Source organism: Hermetia illucens, chromosome 6, assembly GCF_905115235.1.
Source record: "Hermetia illucens chromosome 6, iHerIll2.2.curated.20191125, whole genome shotgun sequence".
Lineage (NCBI taxonomy): Eukaryota > Metazoa > Arthropoda > Insecta > Diptera > Stratiomyidae > Hermetia > Hermetia illucens.
Window position 1 is genome coordinate 73798600 of NC_051854.1, and position 25869 is coordinate 73824468.

Here is a 25869-nt window from a genome sequence, read left to right on the forward strand (position 1 = left end):
GCTACATCTGTATGAATTCTAAGAGTAGAGATAACATTAGAATAATGCTGGCTCAAGAACCCTGGGCAGGAGGGTCAACTGAAACTGCTCTGTATCAGCTGACGGATGTATTACGGGATGCCATTGAAACAAAAGAAATAACACTGCGTGTGTTTTTGGATATCCAAGGAGCATTCGATAACACTTCGCACACAGAGATACAATATACCCTGATCCGAGGGCTGCGTATCAGTCCACCATAGTACCATTCACTACGAAATGTAAGCTTGATCACCTAAGAGCCATAAGGCTACATGACATGGAGGTGAAACGAGAAACAGAGGTCAAATAATTGGGAATTAAGCTAGACCAAAAATTACTCTGCAAGACGTACATCGAAAACACTTGTCGGAAAGCTTTAAGGGCTCTGATGACTTGCAGGTCCATAGCAGGAAAAAACTAGGGTTGTAGCCTGCAGATACTACTTTGGATATACACTGCAATAGTAAGGCCAATGATTACCTATGGGGCAGTAAGCTGGGCAGAAGGAACGGAACTCAGCACACAAGCCCAATGGCATCCCTGGAGGTCCTTTTGAAGTTAACCCCTCTCGATCTGCATATACAGAGGCGCGCAAAGAGAGCAATCTTCAGGATGACCGCGAGTATCAATAAGGCGAAAAAATACCTAAATCAAAGGAGGATTGATATTCTTTCTAGGCGGTACCCCGAATTATTGATACCGAGGGATAACATGACAACGAGGTTTCACTTCGATAGGAAATTTAAAACACGTTGGAGTAACAAGGCAAACAGTGAAAAGCGTGGTTGTGACATATGGCTTAAACCAGCAACTGACAGATCCCTCATAGCAAAGGGAGCAGGTGCCAGGGTCTTGGTCCAAGGATAATGTACTTGGAGCCAATGGGTAAGCAGTATATTCCAGGCAGAAATATACGCAATAGACAAATGTACCTCCTTTAATCCCCTAGGAAACTCCAGGGGGACGAACCCAAGTGGCGATCAAGGCACTTAGGCGCAGCAAAGTTAAACTCTAAACTGGTATGGGAAAGCGTTAAGAAACTGAATACGCTCGATTCGCTCAATAAGGTCTGGATACTCTGAGTTCCAGGCCATGGTGGGTTGGCATGATGGCAGCGGACGAACTAGCCAAGAAGAAAGTAGGGACGCCTCTACACGGATCAAAACCCTTCTGTAGAATCGGAAATGAGTTTATGGCTATGGTACGCTTCGTCCCTCTCTTACTTCAGAATCTAGAACTCCAAATTTAGAACATGACAAGAGTTCCATATTTGAGTATGAGCGACTGTTTTTACAGAAATGGCTTATGTGAGGCCTTCAATCCCTTTAATTCCCCCCAAAATGACAGGATAACTTCCACTCGGTCTCTATCCTCACAAATTTTCACATTATCTGTATTCTCATTAGAAAAACATATAACTTCCGGCCTAAACATTTTAGCTTAATTAGGTTCCATTTTCTAGAGTGCATTCACATGCACGCCCACACAGGACATGCAGTACGCTGGCAAGAAGGAGATTATGCGATTGTTTTTCTAATCTTTCCAGCTTTGTCTGCTTACTCGAATGGTCTTTTCGGATTTGTGCTTCCACGTCCCTGTGCTCCACATATTCGCCTGATGCTTTGTGTTCAACCGCCTCCACCGTCCTGATCCTATGTACTCTACTCTACTTTTCCGCCGACATGAACACATACGCCCAAGCATGTGTTTTTTAATTAAAATCATCGGAAGAAAAAAACATTCAAAAATGTGAGATGAGAATTTCAGCACTTGGTAGCTGTTTCGCCTCAAATTCTCATTTATTTAGGTATACACGTTTGTATGGTACATGATTGTGATGTTTTTCATTATTCTCGTAATGCCTGCTGGGCTTTTGTGCCACTTTTATTCTCGCCTCCAAGTGCCATTTTCTTCTTTTGCTAAAGTGCCAAGAATTCTCTTTTCTGAAGCTGGAAAGTATATAAATGACATCCATGAACTTGTATTGTGCACAATGTATTGTATCGTGTGCGTATGTGTAGACAGGATCTGTGCGAATGATGCCGTCCTAAAATGATGTGTGACACTATCATCACAATCTAAAAACCAGACATTAAATTTCCTTATGGTAGGTCGGCATCCGTTCTACCTTTCTTCAATCTCAATCCCAGGAAGGATAACAATTCCTTGAGTGAGCAGAAGGATAAATCGGAAATATGATGCACATTAGGTTGTGAATGATAGGGGTACAGGTATAACAATACCTTGGCCATCGATATCTTGATTCCGCTCCTATGAGGGAAGGACCAATAGTGAATGGAGCTCGGCGTCTATCTCTGCAGTTTACGCTCCAGCTAAACTTGTATTTTGTAGAGTTATCTTGGGTTTTCGACTTGAAATAGTGTATTGAAGTAAGGCTTGCTTTGTATACACGTCTTTATCAAATCCATTCATATATCCTGGAACCATCTGATAGCAAGCAAAACAGATTACGGGGTTGGATTCATGATAGTCTAGTGGAGGAAGTATTTAACCAAATTAATCATGGAAATCAAATAACAAAACCCTGTGGTGAGCGCTCAGAATCGAGCCTCCTTCGCATTAGTGCCGGGTGGAAACTGGTGGACAAAACTTCGATATCCCTTAAACAAAAGCTACCCTAACTACAGAACTATCTATCTTGTCCAGAATGTCTGTTGCCACTTCACTTCAAGGTTCTGGTAAACGATATTTGGATACGTGACATGTTTACAGACATTGTTTATGATACATGGTTAAGTAATGATGACGGAGGTGATGACTAGGATATTAGGTGAAATATTTTCTACTTCGTATAACCAGGTCGCCAATATTTATTCCATGACAGGTAGGAATCGTAATCGTCAATTACATGAGTCTTATAGACAGAAATGGTTGAGTGGCTTCTAACTAGCTCTAAAGCGGCGTACATAACATTTATTAATCTTATTTTGTACATCATCGGCGGCGGAATAAACGGTATCCGATTTAGGCCTGCCTTAATAAGGAACTCCATCAATTCGATATCCCAAAAAGCTGTCTGGCGTCCTAACCTATGCCATCGCTCCATCTCAGACAGGGTCTACCTCATCTTCTTTTGCCCTTATAGACTTTCCGGGCTGGATTATCCTCATCCATATGGATTAAGTGACCCGCCCACGGTAACCTATTGTGCCGGATTTTATTCACAAGTTGACGGTCATGGTATCGCTCATAGATTTCGTCGTTATGTAGGCTACGGAATCATGTAGGGGGCCAAAAATTCCTCGAAGGATTCTTCTCACGAACGGCGCCAAGAGTTCGCAATTTTTCTTGCTAGGAACCCAAGTCGCCGAGGAATACATGGGGACTGGCAAGATTATTGTCTTGTACAGTAAGAGCTTTCGTTTTGATCAGAACAGTTTTTGTAAGCTGAAATAGGCTCTGTTGGCTGACAACAACCGTGCGTGGATTTCATCATCTTAGCTGTTATCGGTTGTGATTTTCGACCCTAGATAGGAGAAATAATCAACAGTCTCAAAGTTGTAGTCCCCTATCTTTATTCTTCCCGTTTGGCCAGTGCGGTTTGATGTTGCTGGTCGGTTGGTTTTGCCTTGCCTTCATTGATGTGCAAGATCTCCCATCAATCGCCGCATGCTCGAGCTGGATGAAGGCAATTTGTACGGCTCTGGTCGTTCTTCCCATGATGTCGACATATCGAGTTGGGTGGACTTAAAGAGGATCGTATCTCTCGCATTTACCTCAGCATCACGGATCACTTTCTCCAGGGCCAGGTTAAAAAGGACTCAAGATAGGGCATCCCCTTGTCTTAGACCGTTGTTGATGTTGATGTTGAGAGTGATCCTGCTGCTTTTATCTGGTCTCGCACATTGGTTAGGCTCAGCCTAGTCAGTCTTATCAATTTCGTCGGAATACCGAGTTCTCTCATGGCCGTGTACAGTTTTACCTTGACTATGCTATCGTAGTCCGCTTTAAAGTCGATGAAAAGATGGTGCAACTGATGTCCACATTCCAACAGTTTTTCTGTTGCTGATTTACCTGGAGTAAAGCCTCTTTGATATGGGCCAATGATGTTCCGGGTGTATGAGGCCATCCTGCCTAGCAAGATAGCGGAGAATATCTTATAGATGGTACTCAGCAACGTGATACCTCTAAAATTACTGCACTGTGTTAAATCTCCCTTTTCATGTATGAGACAGATAATGCCTCTTTGCCAGTCGTCAGGCATTGATTCACTGCCCCACGCCTTGAGCACAAATTGATGAACCACTTGGTGTAACTGGTCGCCTCCATATTTAACTAATGCGACTGTAATTCCATCGACTCCTAGTGACTTATAATTTTTAAGCCGATGAATTGCACTGACACTGACTGTTTCTTCTATACTTGGTGGTGGCAGTATTTGTCCGTCATCTTCAGTTGACGGGACCTCCAACTCGCCTATGTTTTGGTTGTTCAGTAGTTCATCAAACTACTCAACCCGCTCCAATATGTCTATTCTGTCGGAAATCATATTTCTCTCATTGTCTCGGCAGGATGAGCATCGACGTGTATAATGCTTCATCCTGCTGACTTGTTGGTAAAACTTCCGCGCCTGGTGCGGTTGCTTCCTGTACTTTTCTGGTTCACAGAATTGTTGGTTCTCCCAGGCTTCCTTTTTTTCGTCTGTGAAGTCGCTTGTCCGTTCGACGGAGTTCGTGATAAGTCTCTGCGCGTGCCCGCGTCCTTTGATAATGCAGTATTACTCGGTATGCAGCATTCTTCCGTTCCGTTGCTAGCTTACATTCATTGTCAAACCAGCCGTTCCGACTTTTTTTGCGACTGGGGCCATCTTTGTGGCCGCATTGATTTTAGCGTTCTTCAGGTGGCTGTGAAGATCATTTGTTGACGCTTCATCTCCAGGATCTTTGTTGACTGCGGTTATTGCGCATTCATTTCCCCTTTATAGGTGTTGCGGAGGGTTGTGTTGTGGATGGCTTCACTATTCACTCTCACCTGATTGTCAAACGGGATTGTAGGTGGTGTCGTAATTTACCTGAGTGCCCAAACTGTCATAGATCCCCAGAGGACCAAGATTCATTTTCCCCGGAAAATTTTGTCCCGAAAATGTTAACATGCTAGGGGGATTAGAATGCGATCAACTCCAAGATCGCAATAATCCCAGGTAAACTGCGGGTAAAGTCAGGAAGTGGCTATGAACGCCGTGCTTAAGAGAAAGAAGACCTAACGAAATTGAGCTAACTCTGCCCGTGATGTACCATCTAGCGGTGGTCCTACGGGACAGGAAGGTTAGTCAGGGTTTTAGGGGGCGGAAATCCTACAGCCTGGCAGGTCCAGGCCGGAATCTTTCGAAAATCGACATCTCTTTAAAAAAAACAGAGAGACATACAGAAAACCGACTCAAATAAGATTTTGTTTGACACAAATCTTAACAATCGTATCCAAAGCTCATACCGGTTTTATATACTGTAAATTGAGGAATCTTCTCCAAATAAACGTAAATTACACTTTCATTTATAAATCGAAATTGGAAGCTGCCTTTAGGGTACGAAAAACGGATATTCGTAATTTGAACAAACCTAATTGCAACAGCAAATAAAATATATAACCAATATCATTAGGGAATTCCGTTTTCGATGAAACAATCTCAAATTAAATTCACTGTACCGTAGGGAACTTTCCTCAAGCAAAAGTTTGTATTTGAGAGATTTCATTCCTCAACTTTGCGAAAAATGAAATCCTGACTGCCCCCAAAAGTCAGCATTTCACGGGAACTTATTTTCACATCAATAACACAAATTAAAAACACCAAAAAATTATTTCGTCCAGAGAAAGTTATGTCAATGTTTTCTCTCCTTTTTTACGGTCACCTCATCATTAAATTCCTTTTTCAATTATCCAATTCCCTTCTAGGGATTGAATGAATGGCACAACCCTTTAATTACGTTTTATCTTTTCTTACGATTAAATAAGTTTTTCACTGGAGGAAATGCCTCCTTTTTATCCTTTTATTCTATTCTAGAGATAAACAATTCTTTTTGCTGGAAATTTTGAGAAAGCATCACATCTAAGATTGTACAAATATGCAGAACAGGGAAATATAGAATGGGAGACAAAGAAAGGAAAGACAAATTTGCAGCCGTGATCTTTAATTCCTGCAGAAATAGGGTAGCAGGATGTAATTCACAGGACTTTGCAATTTAAGGGTGTATGGTGTATTGGAAAGGGAAATATCTGTTTTGAACATAAATGGTTGACTACAGAAACGGTTCTGTTAAAAAATGGACTTAACTGATTATATTCTTTTTGTAGACACGTACGTGCCAGAGGCAATTCAAGAGTAGGACAAAAGCCCAGTCTAGATCCGTCTCCCGGAAGGGCAATCGTACAACTAGGTCGTCAAGAAATTCGGCATGTTGGCACCACCGTAGATTCACCGAAAAGGCCGTGAAATATACCAGTCCCTACGCTTTATCATCGAAAAACCAGACTCGCGCAAGCTCTGTCGACGGCTACCCGAAATGCACGACCTCATCCCCACTTTACGATCCCTTGAGCCGGCACAACTACCAGCCGCTGAAGTCTCAATTCTTCCGGTATCTCGGCATCAGAATTTAACACTACGATCGTCAAAACTCGTAGAAGAAAATTTCTCGTTGAACCGCACGTATGACTGCAGGCAGGTAGTCTAGGTCTAGGACTTCAACAAGCGTTTTCTTGGCACTGTGCAGCTATGGATTTTTAGTGTAGATACACAACCGATGTCTCATTGTGTCCATAACATCCCTTATGTCCTCAGGAAGAATCTCATCTTGCACCTCCAGCACTCGTTTTTGAAGGCGTTGCCGACTCACATATTCCCGAACTTCTTCAAAAATACCGTAACATCACTACCGAGCGTAGTCTCTAGAAACCGATTAAGCATGATGTTCACGACCACACCACAACTATTGATTCCCCTATCTTTCCTAAGGTTCACAGTTACGTAGAAAGAGTTCGAAGAACTTCTTAAGCAGGACATTTGCACACCTTCACACAGTTGTTAACCTTCGCCACGTCACATGGTCCTTAAACCCAATGTGGAATGAAGATCTTGCGGCAGCTACAGATTCTAGACCGATATCTCATTCTAGATTCCAGAAGAATTCCCTATTCCACTCATCCACGATTTTGGGGACTTTACTGCAAACTGTCAAGACATATCATCAAATCTGTGTTACCTCGAAGACATTCCGAAAACGGACTCTTTGAGTTCACTAGGATGACTTTTGGACTGTTCGATGCGGCACAAACCTTTCAGGGATTCATCTACTCTGTACTGCGGAACCTCCACTTCTTGGTTCCTTTGAGTCCGAGCGTTTAGAGTTTCTCAAGTGCAAGTGAGATTCTTCCGCTATTCGATTATCCCTTAAGGTATCCAACCGGATCCGATCAAAGCGCCAGCGATTTCGTACTTCCTGTTTTCGGAAACAGTTAAGAATCGGAGAAGGTTCTTGGGCATGTTAAACTTCTACCGCCGTTTCGTTTCCAAGGCCGCTCATCATCAACCGATCCTTAACGCCTACTTCTCTCGGCCGAAGACCAAAGACTCCCGCCTAATTACGTGGTCCCCAGATACCGTTCAGGCATTTAAGACCAAGCAACAGATTGTGGTGGGTACACGTCTATCATTCCCTCAATAAGATGCATCCCTGGTCGTATTCACTGGTGCCTGTTCTTCTCCAAGAGGTGAATCAAATCTGGCGGCCATTGAGCGTCTTTTCCATGCAGTTGTACACCGTTCATCTAAACTACAGCACTTACAACCCAGTTTTACTTTTAAACATAAGCTCGATAGAACATCTTCAGCTCAACGTCCGGTATATATTCCGACCGATCACGGCAAAGAAGTATTTCACGTTGATCACATTCTAGCGCACCTAGGCGTCCGGGCAACGTTCGTTTAGCCACCGCAAACTTTTTCTGGCCGTCCATAAACAAGGACATTAATTATTGGGCCAAACAGTGCATCACATGTAAGAAGTACAAGACTAGGAAACATGGACCGAAAGAGCTACACGTGTTACTTCGGCCCACCAAGGGCTTCCACCCAATCCACCTCAATTTAATTGAGCCTTTGCGATACTTGCACGAATTCAGGTATTGCTCACAATCATTCTTTTTCACTGGACCTGCCACTCACTCATTCTACGTTCTGCGGAGCTAGTACATGGGGAGAACCTGAAATTCACCAGAGACGCTGTACATTAGGCCGGAACTTTACACTACCAATTTGTTAGGTCTGCTCAAGAACCCAATGCGAAAGCTGACGCCGACACCACCCGCGTACCTTGCGAAAGACGTGGGCAACGTAGTTGAGACCCTGGGCTCAACTCCTACAGGCATGTCCTAATCAGCACCGAGCAAGAGTATTCCTGAATGGTTTGGAAAAGTTATGGCAGAATTATGCAACCTGTCGTAAGAACTAAAATTCATTTTCTCTTTCAACGTCTCCCCTTAACAATTGAAAAATGACCAGATGACAAAAAGCACTGAAATGAATGCTTTGTTCTCGACACAACACCCCGCAATTATGTGTATGAAAGGAAAAAACAGCTGCGGAAAGACAAAGAGAAGAACCGAAAAAATTGTAATCCTGGAAAAGTTTAATCCCTTTAATCCAAAGTCGCAAAACATTAGAAAAACTTCCTTCCACTGTGGTACCATGAATGCGCTCTCATTAAGTCAAAGTTGTTTTTTAGTCCTCCGAAATTTCGACAGGGGAAGTTGTGAGAATTGCACGATTTACTAATGACTGTTTCGAGTTCCAAATAGACGGCAAAGTACTGATTGGAGAAAAGTTTTATGGAGTAATCAGAATATGAAAAGAAAAATGACACTTGATGACTCCAATAATACTAAGAAGAAATATAAAGCGAATAATGAAAGTCGAAAGGGTCTCCAATGAATTAAACAGAGTTGAAGGGGCGAAAGGGATTAACACTTATTTAGATACAGATATCAACGTGTGCAATTTACCTTTAAGTCTAAATAAATCAGAAGTAAGGGGAAATGCTTTAGATGGGAACGAGTCTGACCGAGAGAACGTCTGTTTTTATCCCTCCAAGAACAAAATTCTTTCCTGTGTACAACAATATGATATTCCTATATATCCTGCCCACTCCTTTGTGGAATATGGGAGATCCACACAGTCTCCAGTTTCATGATTATCATACTTAATGATGAGCCTACAGCAAACGGACAGCACAAAGGTGCGCACAAACTTCCATGAAGAATCTACATTCAAACCACGGACGACCAAATCAAGGGCCTGGCCTGGCCTGGCCTTGCCTATTTCCCTAGTCACTCAACCAGCACACCATCCTCTCTAACATTGGTGTAGTTAGAGATGGGAGATGAATTCTTCTAGAAAAAAAGCCAGTGTCAATCATACTCCATTTGCCGAAAAACATGGTTCAATGTTTATGACTCATCTACCCCTGCCTCCGTCCTCTAATTAATCCGTAAAAAAATCGAGGAGGAACTAACGCGAGGTGATTCCATCTTGTCACATGCAATATGCTTGTTACGCAAGTGTCTCAACTGTTGATCCAGAATGTTATTCCTGTCTAGCTTCTGGGTGAACTTGCTTGATGATGCATCCTTGGAACAGTTTCAGCAGTCGACCCTTCGTCAGTCCACCCTTCGTTTCCTTTATGAAAATATGGTTGTCATGTACCCCTTGGTGGGGTATAACGCGTCAACCATAATTACGCACCATCTCTCGCGATTACCTGAAATGTTCTTCAGCTCTTCCAGGACTCCCCGCGGTTCCGATACTTCTGCTCTACTGTTCTGCGCCAAGTACTCTTCGGGCGACCCACTCGTCGGCGATCTTAGGGGATTCCACTGCATGGAATAGCCAGTAATACAATTGTCGCCCTTTCTTAATGTGTGACCTTTCCATTGCCGCCCGTCTTCCGATCACATCACCCACGGGTGACAGGCCTGTGTTCTTTGTTTAAAATAGTATTAGACCAGCATACTCCGAGTATACGACGCTAATGTCAATAACCCGGTGGAAAGGCAAACAGATATCATCCTCTAAAATTTAACCTCGATACATGACCTAGCATTTTCAACCTCGATATATCGCCCTGAGAAAAGCTAGCAGTTTCACCGAAATGCCCTTCCAGCGTAGATATATTTCATATTTACGTTATCGAGAGCTTTCTCAAAAACAGTGAAGGGCAGGTGCAACAAAAATCTAAACTATGTGCACTGTTCGAAAATAATCGGCAGAGTGTCGATAAGCTCGATACAGGAGAATGCAGAGTGGAAACCAGACTGCTCACTATTGACCAAGCTATTATCTTCACGATGGCAGGGACAAACTACTACATTCCCCCCCCCCCCCCCCTCCAACCGTAAGCTCACCCAAAACGAGTGCCCTTCTTAGCAATTTTGACAATCATCTTCTTCCATATGATCGATCTCAGCGCTACTCTTGTTACGCACATCTAGAAGACAACTCCTAATTCTACTTCTATTTGTAAAGTGGTCAATCTGATTGCTCGTACGCTGTCGATCAGTTGAAACCTAATTGACCTACTAACCTACTAACAACAAGGCGGTGGAAAATGCAGAATGCCATAAACCTTCCACCATTATCGTTATGGTCATCAAGAATATCTCCGTTGGTACATAGTACTGTACAATTGTGATGCTCCTCAACCTGGACCGGCTTCTTACAATCAGAAGTCTGTCAGGAACCGACGACTCTCAGATCAAGAGAACCCACCTTGTGGTAGCCGTCACCGGATTCGCGTCTGCTACTAGTCGATTTTCTTGAATACAAAAACACATTGCTTCGAAAGGAAGAGAAGTGCTCTCTGGAGTCCCAACATCATACTTCGCTTAGGCCCAGAATGTCAGGCTTATATAGTTGAAATTCCGTCTCAAGTTAAAACAAGTCGAGAAACCGGAAGTTTGACGCTTCAGGTATAAAAGGTTTTGTGTTTCCCTATGTGAGGAGCATAACGTAGTTCTCCATTGGCTGATAGCATTGACCCAAGATATTTAAATCGCTCAGTTCTGGGCAGGTTACTGCCATTGCCGTGTCAATGCTATCAGCCAATGGAGAACTGCGTAATGAAATTGCTTCACGCATTAACGAAACCTGGATGACTTGACATTCCATAACTGATGTTCTTTGTGATCGACGTATCAGCGGACGTCCCAAATCTAAAATTTACTGCGCGACACCTTTTGATCACATCTGAAGTGAGAATATCCGCGATCGATATGGGTTTGCACCGATCATGGAAAAACTGCGAGAGAGGCGTTTTCGATGTTGTGGTCACGTAATTCACGCTAACGAGAATTCACTTACCAATATTGGTCTGAACATCGAAGTCAATGGTAAGCAACCAAAAAGCTGGCCGAAACAACGGTGACTTGATACGCTGGATGGGAATTTAAGGGCCTCGCGATTACATCCTGATCAGGTATTTGGTAAAATAAAATGACGAAACCAATCACGACGAGCCGACCCGCTTGTGAACGGGACAAAGGCTGAAAAAAAAAGATGTAAGGAGCGACGAGTGCACGACAGCTTCGTTTCACGTAGCTAAAAATTGCATTGCCCTCTATTTTTTAGAAAGCGATTTAAATAAATCATTAGATGGAAAGCTCTGTATTAATAATAGTCAACCTCATATGCTACACACTCTGAGTTTAATATTATTAGCAAATGCCAAGAATTTAACCTACATCAAATATAAACAAGTCGGAATACCGGAAGCTCGCACTTCGGGTATAAAGGTTTTGGGTTCATCCTATGTAAGAAATTTCAACGCACATTTTCCTATCCGTATATAGCTACGAATCCAACATAATCCTTCATATTTTTCCAAACTACAAGACATATTACAGCCATAGATATTACGCTCACCCTAAACAAACAAACTGCCTATTTCCGAATACTGTACACATATATGCACGTATATAAATTGATCATACCCATATTTCCGATTTACTTCTTATATCTATTTGAATTAGGTACTACCCTCAAAGTTCATTAGCACGCATATATTATATACCTATTATACATACACACATCTGGTTGACAAATAACTAAAAAACTAAACCAGAACTCATTTCGTTGTGGTATTGACGAATTGATATGTGATGATGACTTCATGCAGTCTGTAGAGTTCACGAAATTCACAAAAAATTGTAAAGTTTCACCTCCTATAACTTTGTTAATAATAATTGGATTTTCTTCAAACTTGATCAAATTGGGCATTATGTTCTTCATTACACGCATACCAATTTTGTACTTCTGGGATGCACATAAGGGGGGAGGGTAGATAGGTTCTGAGAACGAGACCTGTTACACTTCTTGGGGGTCATATTTTGAGCCCTCACTCCCCTATGTTTCACCCAATATCAAATATTGAACCAGTTTCGAAAAGTCCTAATTGAGACCTTTCATTTGATACCCCACATGGCTATATTCTTTTGTTTCACACAAAAACTTAAAAAACGGCTGGGGAGAATTAGATTCGTTATTTATGACGTCAGTATCTTATTTGCATGGTTTTGGAAGCAGTTAATTCGCGCGAAATCGCTAAGTTTGAACTGCTATAACACTTGGGATGGCGTTAATGGATTTCTATGAAATTTAGCACGTATATACGAAATATTGTCCTCTAAGCTAGTACAAAATTCAGAGGTCCTAGGATGAATTTAAGGGGGGTTTTTCAGTAAATTTCTAAAAGTATTTATAACTGGGATCCAACTATTGCGAGGATAGAGGGCATTCTTCAACCCAGTATATCATTTAGAAGAATTTTGAAAAGAACCTACCTGGTGGCCAACAAATGGACCAATCGGAAATTCGGGAAACAAAGAATCTACTTTAAACGTAACCGGTTGGACGAATTCCACGATAAACGGTTCTATCCAAAATTCATTTGAGTTTTTTTTTAAATACTAGTTTAATTGAAATATTAATGTAATATGAAATTTTTGGAACACAACTTCAATTTATTTGAAAAATATGCTTAAATCGCTACAAATTCAGTGTTATCACTGTATTTTCAAGCCATTAGTTCTCGGAAGACTCCTGACACCCACCGCTTCGCTCGCGAAGTTCACAAGCCCACCGGCCGTTGATCAGCTGTCCCACATTGCATGTAGGTATTTTGATAACACCTGCTCTATTGAAAGATCAGCCATCTTCGGAGCGACTTTCTGAGGGCCGAATCTGATGGTGGTCAAAGGGTAGTATAGGTCCCAGCGCGAAACGTGGATTAGTACCCCCGATGGAGCATAAAACCTGGGAAATGTCTGCTAAACCAACACCAACAGCTCTACTACCAAACCCTATGTCCACCTCCACGTGGTGACTACTGGGAGCTCTTTCTTAACGAAAAACTGCAGACGGAGAAGGATGAAGGCGAGTCTCCCGCGCCTAAAAACGAAACAAATTATACCAACTGGTCCTCCAGGTTGAAGGTTGGGTAGGGCTGACAACCCTACACGGAAAACAACTTATCACAAAGCCACAAAAAGAGCCTCGGACTGGAAGGATTCCACAACGACGAACCCGGCAACGACAACGGATTAACATTTTGCGCATTTTTTCATGTAACGTGCGGTCCCTGTACAGACCGAATGCTGCTGAGCAGCTAGCCGATACCCTGTCCCAATATAGAGCAATAACAGCGTTACAGGAGATGCGTTGGATGGGGACCGGTTTCCTGGAGAAAAACCGCTACACCATATATTATAGTGGCCATCCAGTAAACCCTGTGCTCAGAGTAAGTTTCTTAGTCAGCCAAAAAATGAAGCCTGCTGTTATCGACTTTGAAAACTTAAGTGAACGGCTATGCACTTTGCTCTTGCGAGGCAAGTTTAGAAATATAAGCCTTATTAACGTTCACGCCCCTACAGAGGAGACTGCAGAGTCGGAGAAGGATACCTTCTACGAGGCAGTAGAAGGAACCCTCGAAGCCTGTCCCAGATATGATATCAAAATCATACTAGGGGATTTTAACAGCCAAGTAGAGAAGGAGCCCGTATTCAGGCGATATGGTTGTTGGAAGTACCTGGTTTGCGCGGAAAACGGTTCACAAGCATACATGGGCTTCTCCAGACGGGACACCAAATTGACCACGTGTTGATCGAACGCCGCCACCTCTCAGCCTTGATGAATGTCAGAGCATATAGGGGAGCCAATATAGACTCGGATCACTATCTCGTTGGCATGGTGCTCCGAGCTCGAATAACAACACCACCCAGAATCCCCTCTGATAATCAGGTGAGAGCTAACTCTGAAGCCATCCACAACGCAGCCCTCCGCGACAGTCAACAGAGGGCCACAACCACGTGAAGAACGTTATCATTAATACGGCCACAAACATACTTGGCCCTAGCCGTAAAAGGAGTCGGAACGGCTGGTTTGACGATGAATGTAAACTAGCAACGGAACAGAAGAATGCCGCATATCGAGTAATGTTACATTCTCAAAGAACACGGGCACGCGCAGAGACTTATCACGAACTCCATTGAGCGGAGAAGCGACTTCACAGACGAAAAAAGGAAGCCTGGGAGAACCAACAAGTCTGTGAACTAGAAAAGTACAGGGAGGAACCGCACCAGGCGCGGAAGTTTTACCAACAAGTCAGCAGGATGAAGCCTTATACACCTCGATGCTCATCCTGCCGAGACAATGAGAGAAATATGATTTCCGACAGAATAGACGTATTGGAGCGGGTTGAGTAGTTTGATGAACTACTGAACAACCAGAGCATCGGCGAGTTGGAGGTCCCTTCAAACTGAAGATGACGGACAAATACTGCCACCACCAAGTATAGAAGAAACAGTCAGTGTCAGTGCAATTCATAGGCTTAAAAATCATAAGTCGCTAGGAGTCGATGGAATTACAGTCGAATTAGTTAAATATGGAGGCGACCAGTTACACCAAGTGGTTCATCAATTTGTGCTCAAGGCGTGGGGCAGTGAATCAATGCCTGACGACTGGCAAAGAGGCATTATCTGTCTCATACATGAAAAGGGAGATTTAACACAGTGCGGTAATTTTAGAGGTATCACGTTGCTGAGTACCATCTATAAGATATTCTCCGCTATCTTGCTAGGCAGGATGGCCCCATACACCCGGAACATCATTGGCCCATATCAAAGAGGCTTCACTCCAGGTAAATCAGCAACAGGTCAGATTTTCTCTGTGCGGCAAGCGATGGAAAAACTGTTGGAAAATGGACACCATTCATCGACTTTAAAACCGCCTATGATAGCATAGCCAGGGTAAAACTGTACACGGCCATGAGAGAATTCGGTATCCCGACGAAATTCATGAGACTGACTAGGCTGACCCTGACCAATGTGCGAGGCCACATAAAAGCAGCAGGATCACTCTCAAGACCATTCGACATCAACAACGGTCTACGACAAGGGGATGCCCTATCATGCGTCTTTTTAAACTGGCCCGTGAGAAAATGATCCGTGATGCTGATGTAAATGCGAGAGGAACGATCCTCTTTAAGTCCACCCAACTACTGGCCTATGCTGACGATTTCGACATCATAAGAAGACCCACCCGAGACGTACAAACTGCCTTCATCCAGATCGAGCAGGCCGCAATCGGCGCGAGATCTTGGGCTGCCCATCAATGAAGCCAAAACCAACCAACCAACAACATCAAACCGGACTGGTCAAACGGGAAAAATAAAATTAGGAGAATACAACTTTGAGACCGTTGATAATTTCTCCTATCTAGGGTCAAAAATCACAATCGATAACAGCTACAATGATGAAATCCGCGCACGGTTGTTGTCAGCCAACAGAGCCTATTTCAGCTTACAAGAACTGTTTCGCTCGAAACGTCTCCCCATAGGGTCAAAGCTCTTACTGTACAAGACAATGATCTTGCCAGTCCTCATGTATTCCTCGGACACTTGGGTTCTTAGCAAGAAGAATTGCGAACTGTTGGACGCGTTCGAGAGAAGAATCCTCCGAAGAATGTTTGGCCCCCTACATGAGGATTGATGATTCCGTACCCTACATAACGACGAAATCTATACCATGACCGTCAGGTTATGGATAAAATCCGGCTCAATAGGTTATGGTGGGCGGCTCACTTAATCCGTATGGATGAGGATGATCCAGCCCGGAAAGTCTATAGGGGCAATATCTATGGTAGAAAAAGAAGACGAGGCAGACCCTGCCTAAGATGGAGCGATGGCGTAAGTCAGGACGCCAGGCAGCTTTTAGGGATATCGAATTGATGGTCTTCGGCGCAAAACCGGGATGTCTGGAGTTCCCTATTAAGGCAGACCTAGACCGGATACCGGTTTTTGCGCCGTTGATGATGATGATGCCTGAATGCGGTAAGGAGCACGCCCCCTGGGATCGATACGACAGTTTTGCTAACACCCGTTGGAAACGACACGGCACGATAGATTAATGTATTTGCAAATTAAAATATTGAAAATACAAATATTAACTTACGTCGAGCGTAGAAAAATGTCTCCGGCTGCCTCAGACAAATGACAAATGTCTGTGTCTGACTATCACATCAATCAGGCAAAGGTCTGAATCACCATCAGACATCAGACAGGCAAATGTCTGTTTCAGACAAAATCTTTTTCTGCATCAAACATCAGTCAGACAAATGTCTGTATCGGCATCAATCAGATGAAATCTTTTTCTGCATCAGCCAAATGCCTGTTTGTGTCTTACACATCAGTCAGACAAATAGCTGAGTCAGCATCAGACATCAGACAGACAAATGTCTGCCCAGGCAAGTGTTTGCTTTAGACAAAAACCTTTTTCTGCATCAGATAAATGTCTGTGTCTTTCTCACACATCAGTCCGTTTCCAAGAAAATCTTTTTCTGTATCGGACAGTATCAAATCACTCACATGAATCTACGTATTTGTTGCTATTTTTGCATATGCATATGCATTTTATATAAAGAAATCCCATGCTGACATAAAAAATCAAAATCCGTAGACCGACTTCGTGCAAACTTCCCATAAACCATCTCTCAAACTATATAAACGTATTCATCAATTTTAGTGACAATCGATTCGCTCTTTTTGCAGTTACAAGTCAGTTGCAACAATATTATATATATATAGATGACTGCGGTAATAAGTCAATGATATTACGTTTTCGATATTAGTTGAAATTCAGGCAGTGTGACCGTTCTGCAATTTTGCTAAGTCTGGACAAAATACCGAAGAAAGTGACCTCAAATAAATAGGGATGAGAATAGAGGGATAGAAACTAAAGGTTTGAAGCCCAGCTAAATGTGACATTTCTCTCATTCATAGCTAATTTCGCGAAATCGGATTCGAATCAGGAATCAAAACAAAATGGGAAAACAACACCAGCTGCTCCTGACATTTCAAGGTTGGTGCAGTTCACTGTTTGTCTCCTCCGCCAAGTAATAAGGACGAGGCAGCACTTGCTGAAATGGAGGGCTACCGTGGTGAGTTGAATCAGGTTCAGGATGCTTTGAAAAGTTTCAACCAATTTTTGAGTTCCTCCGTGATTTCCTGCAAAAGCCCCGCTCAGGAATTATTAGCAAATTTTCAGATGAAGACGAGCTCGAATATGAGGACATTGAGTATTTGATCGAGGAAAGCCACTTCGGGGACCATATTCTTGATACTGAGGAGAATGAGACCATAAAATGCAATTTGTGCCCGCAATCAGTTCAAAAGGATCAGCTTCAAGCACATATGGAGGCGGAGCATTTCAACTATGAATGCGAAAAGTGCAGCAAAAGATATTACTCAGAATCGATGCTGCGTAAGCACCTGCGGCATGCCCACCTAGCAAGCATGAACCTTAAGTGTCCTTTCTGTGGTGAGTTCGTGATGAATCCAGCCTTCCTTAAACCATGCAAATACAGCGATGAGAATGTAATCTAATCCCACTTTTCCATTACTTCCTTGCAGACATAGTTCTCAAAACAAAGTACAGCCTGCAGCAGCACATCTACACGCATTCCTCCACGGCCCAGTTCAAATGTTCGTTCCCACACTGCAACAAGGCTTTCAAGCACGTCAACACCCTCAAACAGCACGAAAAGGTCCATGAAGGGCGTAACCGGCGTGAGTGTCCCGTTTGCCACGAGCAGGTGACTCGACTCTCCGCTCATATATTGACCCACACAGGGGAGCGCCCACACTGCTGTGATTTGTGCAATCGTAGCTATTTGAGCAAGCAGCAACTGAACGTCCATCGAGCGTCACACTTCGCTGATGGCTATCTGTGCGAGAATTGCAACTTAAGATTCAAAAGCATGCCGAGCCTATACAAGCACCAAAGATCAATTCATGCAGACTCGACGTTCACGTGCCCGGGATGCGACAAAACGTACAACCGAAGAGATAATATGGTGTCCCACGCGAGGAGAGCGCATCCGGATTCGGTTTTAGTCCAGGACATGATGAGAAGTTCGAGATGCATTTTAGTGCCGTCATGATGAGTTCAAGCCTTATGGGAGCTAGCATTTGTGACGAAATTTCCAAATATATCTATTTTCACAACCATCTTAATGTTAAGCAATTTACTTCGAAAATAAGATTATAGTTCTAGAGCTGCAAATAAAGTTTGGTATCAAATCCCGATCAATACATGGCAATGAAATCCTCTACTTAGCGAGATTTTTTTTTTTTTTTTTTTTTTTTTTTTGGGAGTAGGGTAGGTGAATGCGTTTACGCACAGAGTGTTGGACTCCCGCAACAGCACGCTGGCGGACTACCAACTAAACACCTCCCCGTCATCAGAGAACTAGCCTGGAACCGTTTGACACATTACTTCGGGCTAGCCCGCCCGCTCTCCCGGCTTTGGGAGCCTTCAAGTCAGGGAATTCCTTTCACCAACGGGAGGGGAGGGGAGGAAGGGAGTTGTTAGTTCAGGAACCCCTTACCGTCCGATCCCTCTGCCGGTCGAGTTCAATCTTCTTCGTAGTAAGAAGAGCCCGAACATAATGCGCAATACGATTCCAGCTGCCAGCGCTCTTCAGCATCTCTCTGACAATGTTGTCTGGAGAGAGCTCCCCTGTGTCTGCATAAAGCTGCTGGCGGAGGCCGTCCCACCTCTCGCAAGAGAAAAAGGTGTGTTCAGCGTCATCCGCCACTCTATTGCAGAACACACAGTCAGGAGATCGCGCCTTCCCAACCCTGTGCAGGTAAGACTGAAAACCTCCATGCCCACTTAGAAGTTGGGTAAGGAAGTAATCAATCTCACCGTGCTTTCTGTTCAACCACGGGTCTAATTTGTCGATGAGCCGCGCAGTCCACTTGCCCCTTGGCTCATTTTGCCAAGAAAGTTGCCACTCGTTAAGGGTGCGTTGACGTTCTTCACGGGCAACCACTTCTCTTAAGTTTTCGCCCTTACGGCGATAGATAGCTTTGCGCTCCTTGGCAAGGAGGGCAACGGGGATCACTCCCGCAATCACCATCACAGCCGGTTCGGAGACGGTGCGATAAGCAGACGCCACTCGCAAAGCTCCCCGCCTCTGCACTTGAGCGAGGCGTTTACGATGCACCTCCTTGTCCAGGGCATCAGCCCATACCTCCGCACCGTAGAGAAGGACGGACTGCGTTGCTCCCATGAGGAGACGTCTCCTAGTTGATATAGGGCCGCCGACATTCGCCATTAGCCGACTCAAGGCCGCGACTCCTGCTGCAGCCCTGTCCGCGGCTGCTTTGATTTGCTCGAAGAAGCTCATCTTCGAGTCGAGCATTAAACCAAGGTATTTAACCGTTGGTTTTGACTCTATAGTCAACTCGCCGATCGATATGGGACGCAAGGTCGGGATTCTTCTTCTGGTCAGGATGACTACTTCGGTTTTTTCCAGCGCAAGGTTGAAACCGTGGGCAGTCATCCATCCGCTTACCCGTCGCATCAATATGCCAAGTCTGCTTTGCGCTTGTTCAACAGTGCGTCCGGCAACAAGTGCCGCAACGTCGTCTGCATAACCGACCAGGCGCGACTCTTCAGGCATATCGAGTCTCAGCAGACTATCGTAGGAAGCGTTCCAGAGGTCCGGCCCTAGGATGGATCCCTGCGCTACTCCCGACGTGATTTCCATCCTCCTCTGGCCCTCTAGCGTCTCATAGAACAGGTAGCGGTCTTTCAGATAATCCCTCAATATCCGCAAGAGATAGCTTGGCACGTGAAAGGAGTTCTCTAGTGTGCCCAGCATATCTGTCCATCTCACGGAATTGAAGGCATTTCTGACATCAAGCGTTATGAGGAGCACTATCCGTCGAGATCGGCGGCTGTGTGCCCCGGCTCGATTAAACGCATCTACGACCTCCATAACAGCATCCACTGTAGATTTCCCTGTTCTAAACCCGAACTGCCTCGCGGATAAGTCCCCGGCAGCACGGATCGCTTCAGCGAGTCTACCCCTGATGAGCTTCTCGAGCACTTTTCCGGCCGTGTCAAGCATACACAGCGGTCGGTATGCAGACGGGAGCTCCGGATCTCCTTTACCCTTACGGATCAACGCGAGTCTGGCCACTTTCCAGCGAGAAGGAAAAATGCCCTCCTTCAAGCACGCGTTGAACGCTTCGAGCAGCAATTCTGGCCGTTGGCGGAACACCAGTTTGTAAACTTCCGCCGGGATGCCATCAGGACCTGGCGCCTTCCTGTTTTTCATAGTGAGAACCGCTTCTTCGAGTTCTCCCATTGTGAAAAGGGGGCAATCCACGACGCTTTCCGCGCTGTTTACGTCAAGCCGTACAGGGTGTCTGGGGAACAATGCCCGCACAATGCGGTCCATCTGGTCGGTGCTCAGTATGCAGGGCTTCCGCAGAGCCCCGATTTTCCGAGTGACACTACTTAGCGAGATAAGCTTCAGAGCAATGAACAGTTTCTGTCTCTGACGTGCTTTAGGGCAGAGTCTTTGGGGAGTTCCGTCGAAAAGTGAATTATCAAGTTTCGCTAAATTGTGAATAGTCCTGGCATAAACGGGTAGAACACTTGAGTGAAGCCCCCATAGAAGCGATATTAGAATGGGTCAAATCACTTTTGTAATTGGGGCTGAGAGAAATCGATGTCTGTACTTGACATCATAATTTATGCTTCAATAATCATAAGGTCCAGTAAGTATTCATTTTTCTACGACGGTTCGCAATCATATATAATATAAAATACTAAACAAAAACTCCGGATTTATATAGCGTACCATTTTGCAGGTCTAATTCTCCTCTAGCCAAGTGATCACGAATTAAGCCCCTTTTCTCGAAATTCTCAATAATAACGGAGATACGATCTCTTAAACTTTTTCAAAAAATTCCTCCACTTGTCGGACAATGGCAAATGTCCTGAAACTCATAACGTGGAATGCAAATGGACTGCAACAGTACCTAAAAGAGCTGGAAGTCTTTGTTAATACTGGAAAGATAGACATGTGCCGTATCTCAGAAAGCCACCTCAGGGGGTTACGAACGCTAAAATCCGAGGCTTTTGCTCATATCATGCAACGCATCCCAGTAGGTAAGCCAGAGGGACAAATAAAATCTTCGTTAAAGTGGATATCAGATACAACGAAGAACATAAAATTGAAGGTAAGAAAATACAGCTTGCAGGTGCACAACTATTTGCCCAAACTGTAAAGATCTCCTCGATATACTGTCCGCCCCGTTTTGATTTAAAAAAAGAAGAATTCTTCTTCCAATTCATTGGAAGCTCCTTCATTTTAGAAGGTGACCTTAACGGAAAAAAATGGATCCTGGGGATCTAGGTTAACAGCATCCAGAGGCAGAGCTAGCTTCAAATAGCGGGAAGAGCACAAAAGTCCAATTTGCACTCCAGCGGTAAGCCTACATACTGGCCGACTAACGTAACAAAAATGCCCGAGTTCGTTGATTTCTTCGTAACTAAGGAGTGTTACGCTGAGATTCCAGCGTGACATCACCTTACACCAAGACTGTCAACCAACCAAACTCCCCCAATAGGTTTCCCAGCCGTGAACACCGACTGCACGAGATATCGAGCCGGACGGCACGTGCTAGCCTTAACCCGAATGCTAGCAGTTCGGTGAGATGTGGGCCGAGGTCTTCGTTCTCCAATATTATCTTGCTGTTAGGACACATAGATTTTATCACGTGCCTTGACTCATGAGTCAACAAAACTAAGCCCGCCCGGGGTAAACTTCTCTAATAGAGACGTGAAGTCTCGAGGCAGATTTATACTACCGCAGATTTCAATCCCAAAGGAGCTAAACTGCCAAACGGCTTAATAAGGAAGAGGACTAAATCATAAAAACCTAAAGCACGCGGAGTGGGCGGGGAAGGTTCAGGTCTGAGCCGATTCTGATATCTACGTGACAAGTGACCCCCGTCTTCCTTTCCTCTTCATGGAAGAACAGATGATATGATGACTCTGCGGCGGCCTACCCCAACCTAAACGACTGCCTCCTGCCGCTTCTAATATAATGAGCGAGGGGACTAAATAAATGAGACGACTACCGCTTTCTTGGGGAGGTTAGAGCACAAATAACTTATTTTTTACGCTTGGCTATCATTTCTTTAATATATTTCATATATGTGGAAAATACATATATATGATGCAATAAAGTATTCGCAGAAATTTTTTTCATACGCCTTACCTACCTTAATTCAGTTAATTCAAATAAATTATTTAATGTTTATACGAGCTCTACTGGGTGTTCACAAATTTCGCTCCTTCGGTATATAGTAAAGTTTTACCGAGACAAAGAGAGAAATCTGATTTACGACTGAATGGGCACATTGGAGCAAAGGGTTGAGTACTTTGATGAACTACTGAACACCCAGAACATCGGCGAATTGCAGGTGCCGCCAACTGAAGACGACGGACAAATACTGCCATTACCAAGTATAGAAGAAACAGTTCGTACAATTCATCGGCTTAAAAATCATAAGTCGTCAGGAGCCGATGGAATTATAACCGAATTGGTTAAATATGGAGGCAACCAATTACACCAAGTGGTTCATCAACTTGTGCTCAAGATGTGGGACAGCGAATCAATGCCTGACGACTGACAACGAGGCATTGTCTGTCTTTTACATGCAAAAGGAGATATCACCCAGTGCAGCAATTATAGAGGTATCACGTTGCTGAGTACCATCTATAAGATATTCTCCGCTATCTTGCTAGGTCGGATAGCCTCATACGCCTAGAACATCATTGGCCCATACCAAAGAAGCTTCACTCCAGGCAAATCAGCAACAGATCAGATTTTCTCTCTGCGGCAAGCCTATGATTGCATAGCCAAGGTAAAACTGTAGACGCCCATGAGAAAATTCGGTAGCCCGACGAAATTGATAAGACTAACTATGCTGTCCCTGACCAATATGCGAGGCCAGATAAAAGCAGCAGGATCACTCTCAAGACCATTCAACATCAACAACGGTCTAAGACAAGGGGATGCCCTATCTTGAGTCTTCTTTAACCTGGCCCTGGAGGAAGTGATCCGTGATGCTGAGGTAAATGCGAGGGGTACAATCCTAAGTCCACCAACTACTGCCCTATGCTGACGATATGGACATCATGGGAAGAACGACCTGAGACATACGAACTACGCTCATTCAGATCGAGCAGGCAACGTTTGGCGCGAGATCTTGGGCTGCACATCAATGAAGGCAAGACAAAATATATGGTGGCAACGTCACCACCGAAAACCAACCAACCAACAACATCAAACCGCACTGGTCAAATGGGAAGAATAAAAATAGGAGAATACAACAATACAAAGGCCGTTGATAATTTCTCTTATCTAGGGTCGAAAATCATAACCGATAACAGCTACGATGATGAAATCCGCGCACGGTTCTTGGCTGCCAACAGAGCCTATTTCAGCTTACAAAAACTGTTTCGCTCGAAACGTCTCACCATAGGGTCAAAGCTCTTATTGTACAAGACAATGATCTTGCCAGTCCTCTTGGCTGCGTTCGAGAGAAGAATCCTCCGAACAATTTTTGGCCCCCTACATAATGACGAAATCTATGAGCGATACCATGACCGTCAGGCTCTTGATAAAATCCGGCTCAATAGGTTACGGTGGACGGGTCACTTAATCCGTATGGATGAGGATAAACCAGCCCGGAAAGTCTATAAGGGCAATATCTACGTTAAAAAAAGAAGATTCAGATGGAGCGATGGCGTGGGTCAGAGCGCCAGACAACTTTTAGGGATATCGAATTAGTGGGCCTCGGCGCAAAACCAGGATGTCTGGAGTTCCTTATTAAGGCAGGCGTAGATCGGATACAGGTTATTGCGCCGTTGATGATAATGAATAAAAACACTTATTTCAAAATATAAATTTTACTTTCTAATCATGTGCATAAACTTCTTACTAATCACGTCTATAAGTAACAAGTCAGGAAACGTTTCATGTATAAAAGGTTTCGTGTTTCCCTATGTGAGGAACGATGAGTGCATGACAGTTCCGGGTGTACATAGTTAAATATTCAACTGTGTGTTATCTTCTAAAGATCTCAACCTCATACGCTTCACACTCGGAGTTTAATATTATTAGTAAATGTGAATAACTTAACCTACAGCAGACACAAACAAGTCGGGAAACCGGAAGTTGGACGCTTCAGGTATGAAAGGTTTTGTGTATTTCTTTTATAAAGACATGAATTTGTCCCATTAGTAGGTAACACGTAATATATGCATATATTATGTGAGAATATCCACTTTCTGGTGGTATTGACATTCAAAATGTTGAATTTCCAAAGAAGTGACAACTTTGACCTATTATAAGTTTGTTAGTAAAACTGCAAAACTTGGTAGGATCAAACTCTATATAGTATTATAGCCTATATTGCTACTTTCATGATGCCAGGATGAATTTAAGGGGGGTTCTGTAGTCAATTACTGGAAACTATAGTGATGTACTATTATTAACTTTATTTGAAGGGATATAGGTATAGTAGGTATTTCGGAGCCTAGCCACCAATAGTGGCAGCCTCTTGATTTTTTTTCAGATTTTTTCGGTTGGACAATTTCTGAGAATGGCTGATCACTTACAACCCCCCAAACTCCCGTCTTTCCAACAAATGTCAAAACTAAGACCACCTTCGAAAGGTACTAACCGAGACCTTTCGCTGCTACAGTCTCCGAAAAAAAATGGATTTGACGGACAGACAGTAAACCAATTTTAATAACGTTTTCCTTTACACAAAACCTTAAAAAGGGCTGGGGAGTCAATTATTCTCGTTAATTATGCCGTCAGTATCCTTTTTGTATGGCTTAGGATGCGGTAAATCCGCACGAAATTGATAAGTTTGAAATAGTCGAATTTTCATGAAACTAGGATGGACTTAAGGGGGGTTTGCAGTCAATTTTTAAAAGTTGGTAATATACTATTAGTAAGGTTATTTGAGCAGATATCGGAACGGGCCATTTTTTGAGGCCTAGATTTCATCTAAGCGCACCTCCCTTACTTTTTTTTTTAGATTTTTCGATTGGGTAGTTTCCGAAAATGAGTCCTGTCTCACTTTAAGTGTATACATTTTGACTCCTTACTCGCGTAATTCACGCCAAAACCCTACACGAAAATAATATTTTTTAATCCCTCCTTTGCATTTCTGGGAAGCTCCCCTTTAAACTCCACCTAAATTTATGTCACTGGCTGTATGTGTGGGATTTCATAGTTCCGATTTGTCCAACAAATTTCGTTCGGACCAGTTTAGCCGTTTTGGAGAAAAGTGCGTATAGGTCTTACACAAAACTTTGAAAAGAACATATTTAGGTAAAGATTCGATTCGTAGAGTGCATAGCATTGTGATACCTATATCGTTGCAGGCATGTATAAACTAAAGGAGCAGC

The 25869-nt window shown here is 43.6% G+C and overlaps 1 protein-coding gene across 2 annotated transcripts; it reads left to right on the forward strand.

Moving 5' to 3' along the window:
* Nucleotides 1-17367: 17367 nt before the first annotated feature.
* LOC119659429 (zinc finger protein 39-like) lies at nt 17368-18624 on the forward strand. Of its 2 annotated transcripts, none has more exons than XM_038067511.1 (3): nt 17368-17518; nt 17626-17898; nt 17991-18623. In XM_038067511.1, exons 1-3 carry the CDS (start codon nt 17503-17505, stop codon nt 18518-18520), a joined length of 819 nt encoding a protein of 272 aa, XP_037923439.1. In that variant the 5' UTR covers nt 17368-17502; the 3' UTR covers nt 18521-18623. The 2 variants fall into 2 exon arrangements, with proteins under 2 accessions (XP_037923439.1, XP_037923438.1); XM_038067510.1 differs by having other exon boundaries at nt 17370-17518; nt 17605-17898; nt 17991-18624.
* The last annotated feature ends 7245 nt before the right edge of the window (nt 18625-25869 follow it).

Coding starts and splice junctions, on each gene's coding strand:
- LOC119659429 (XM_038067510.1), top strand. Junction 17,899..17,990: donor CCTTAAGTGTCCTTTCTGTG/GTGAGTTCGTGA, acceptor ACTTCCTTGCAG/ACATAGTTCTCAAAACAAAG.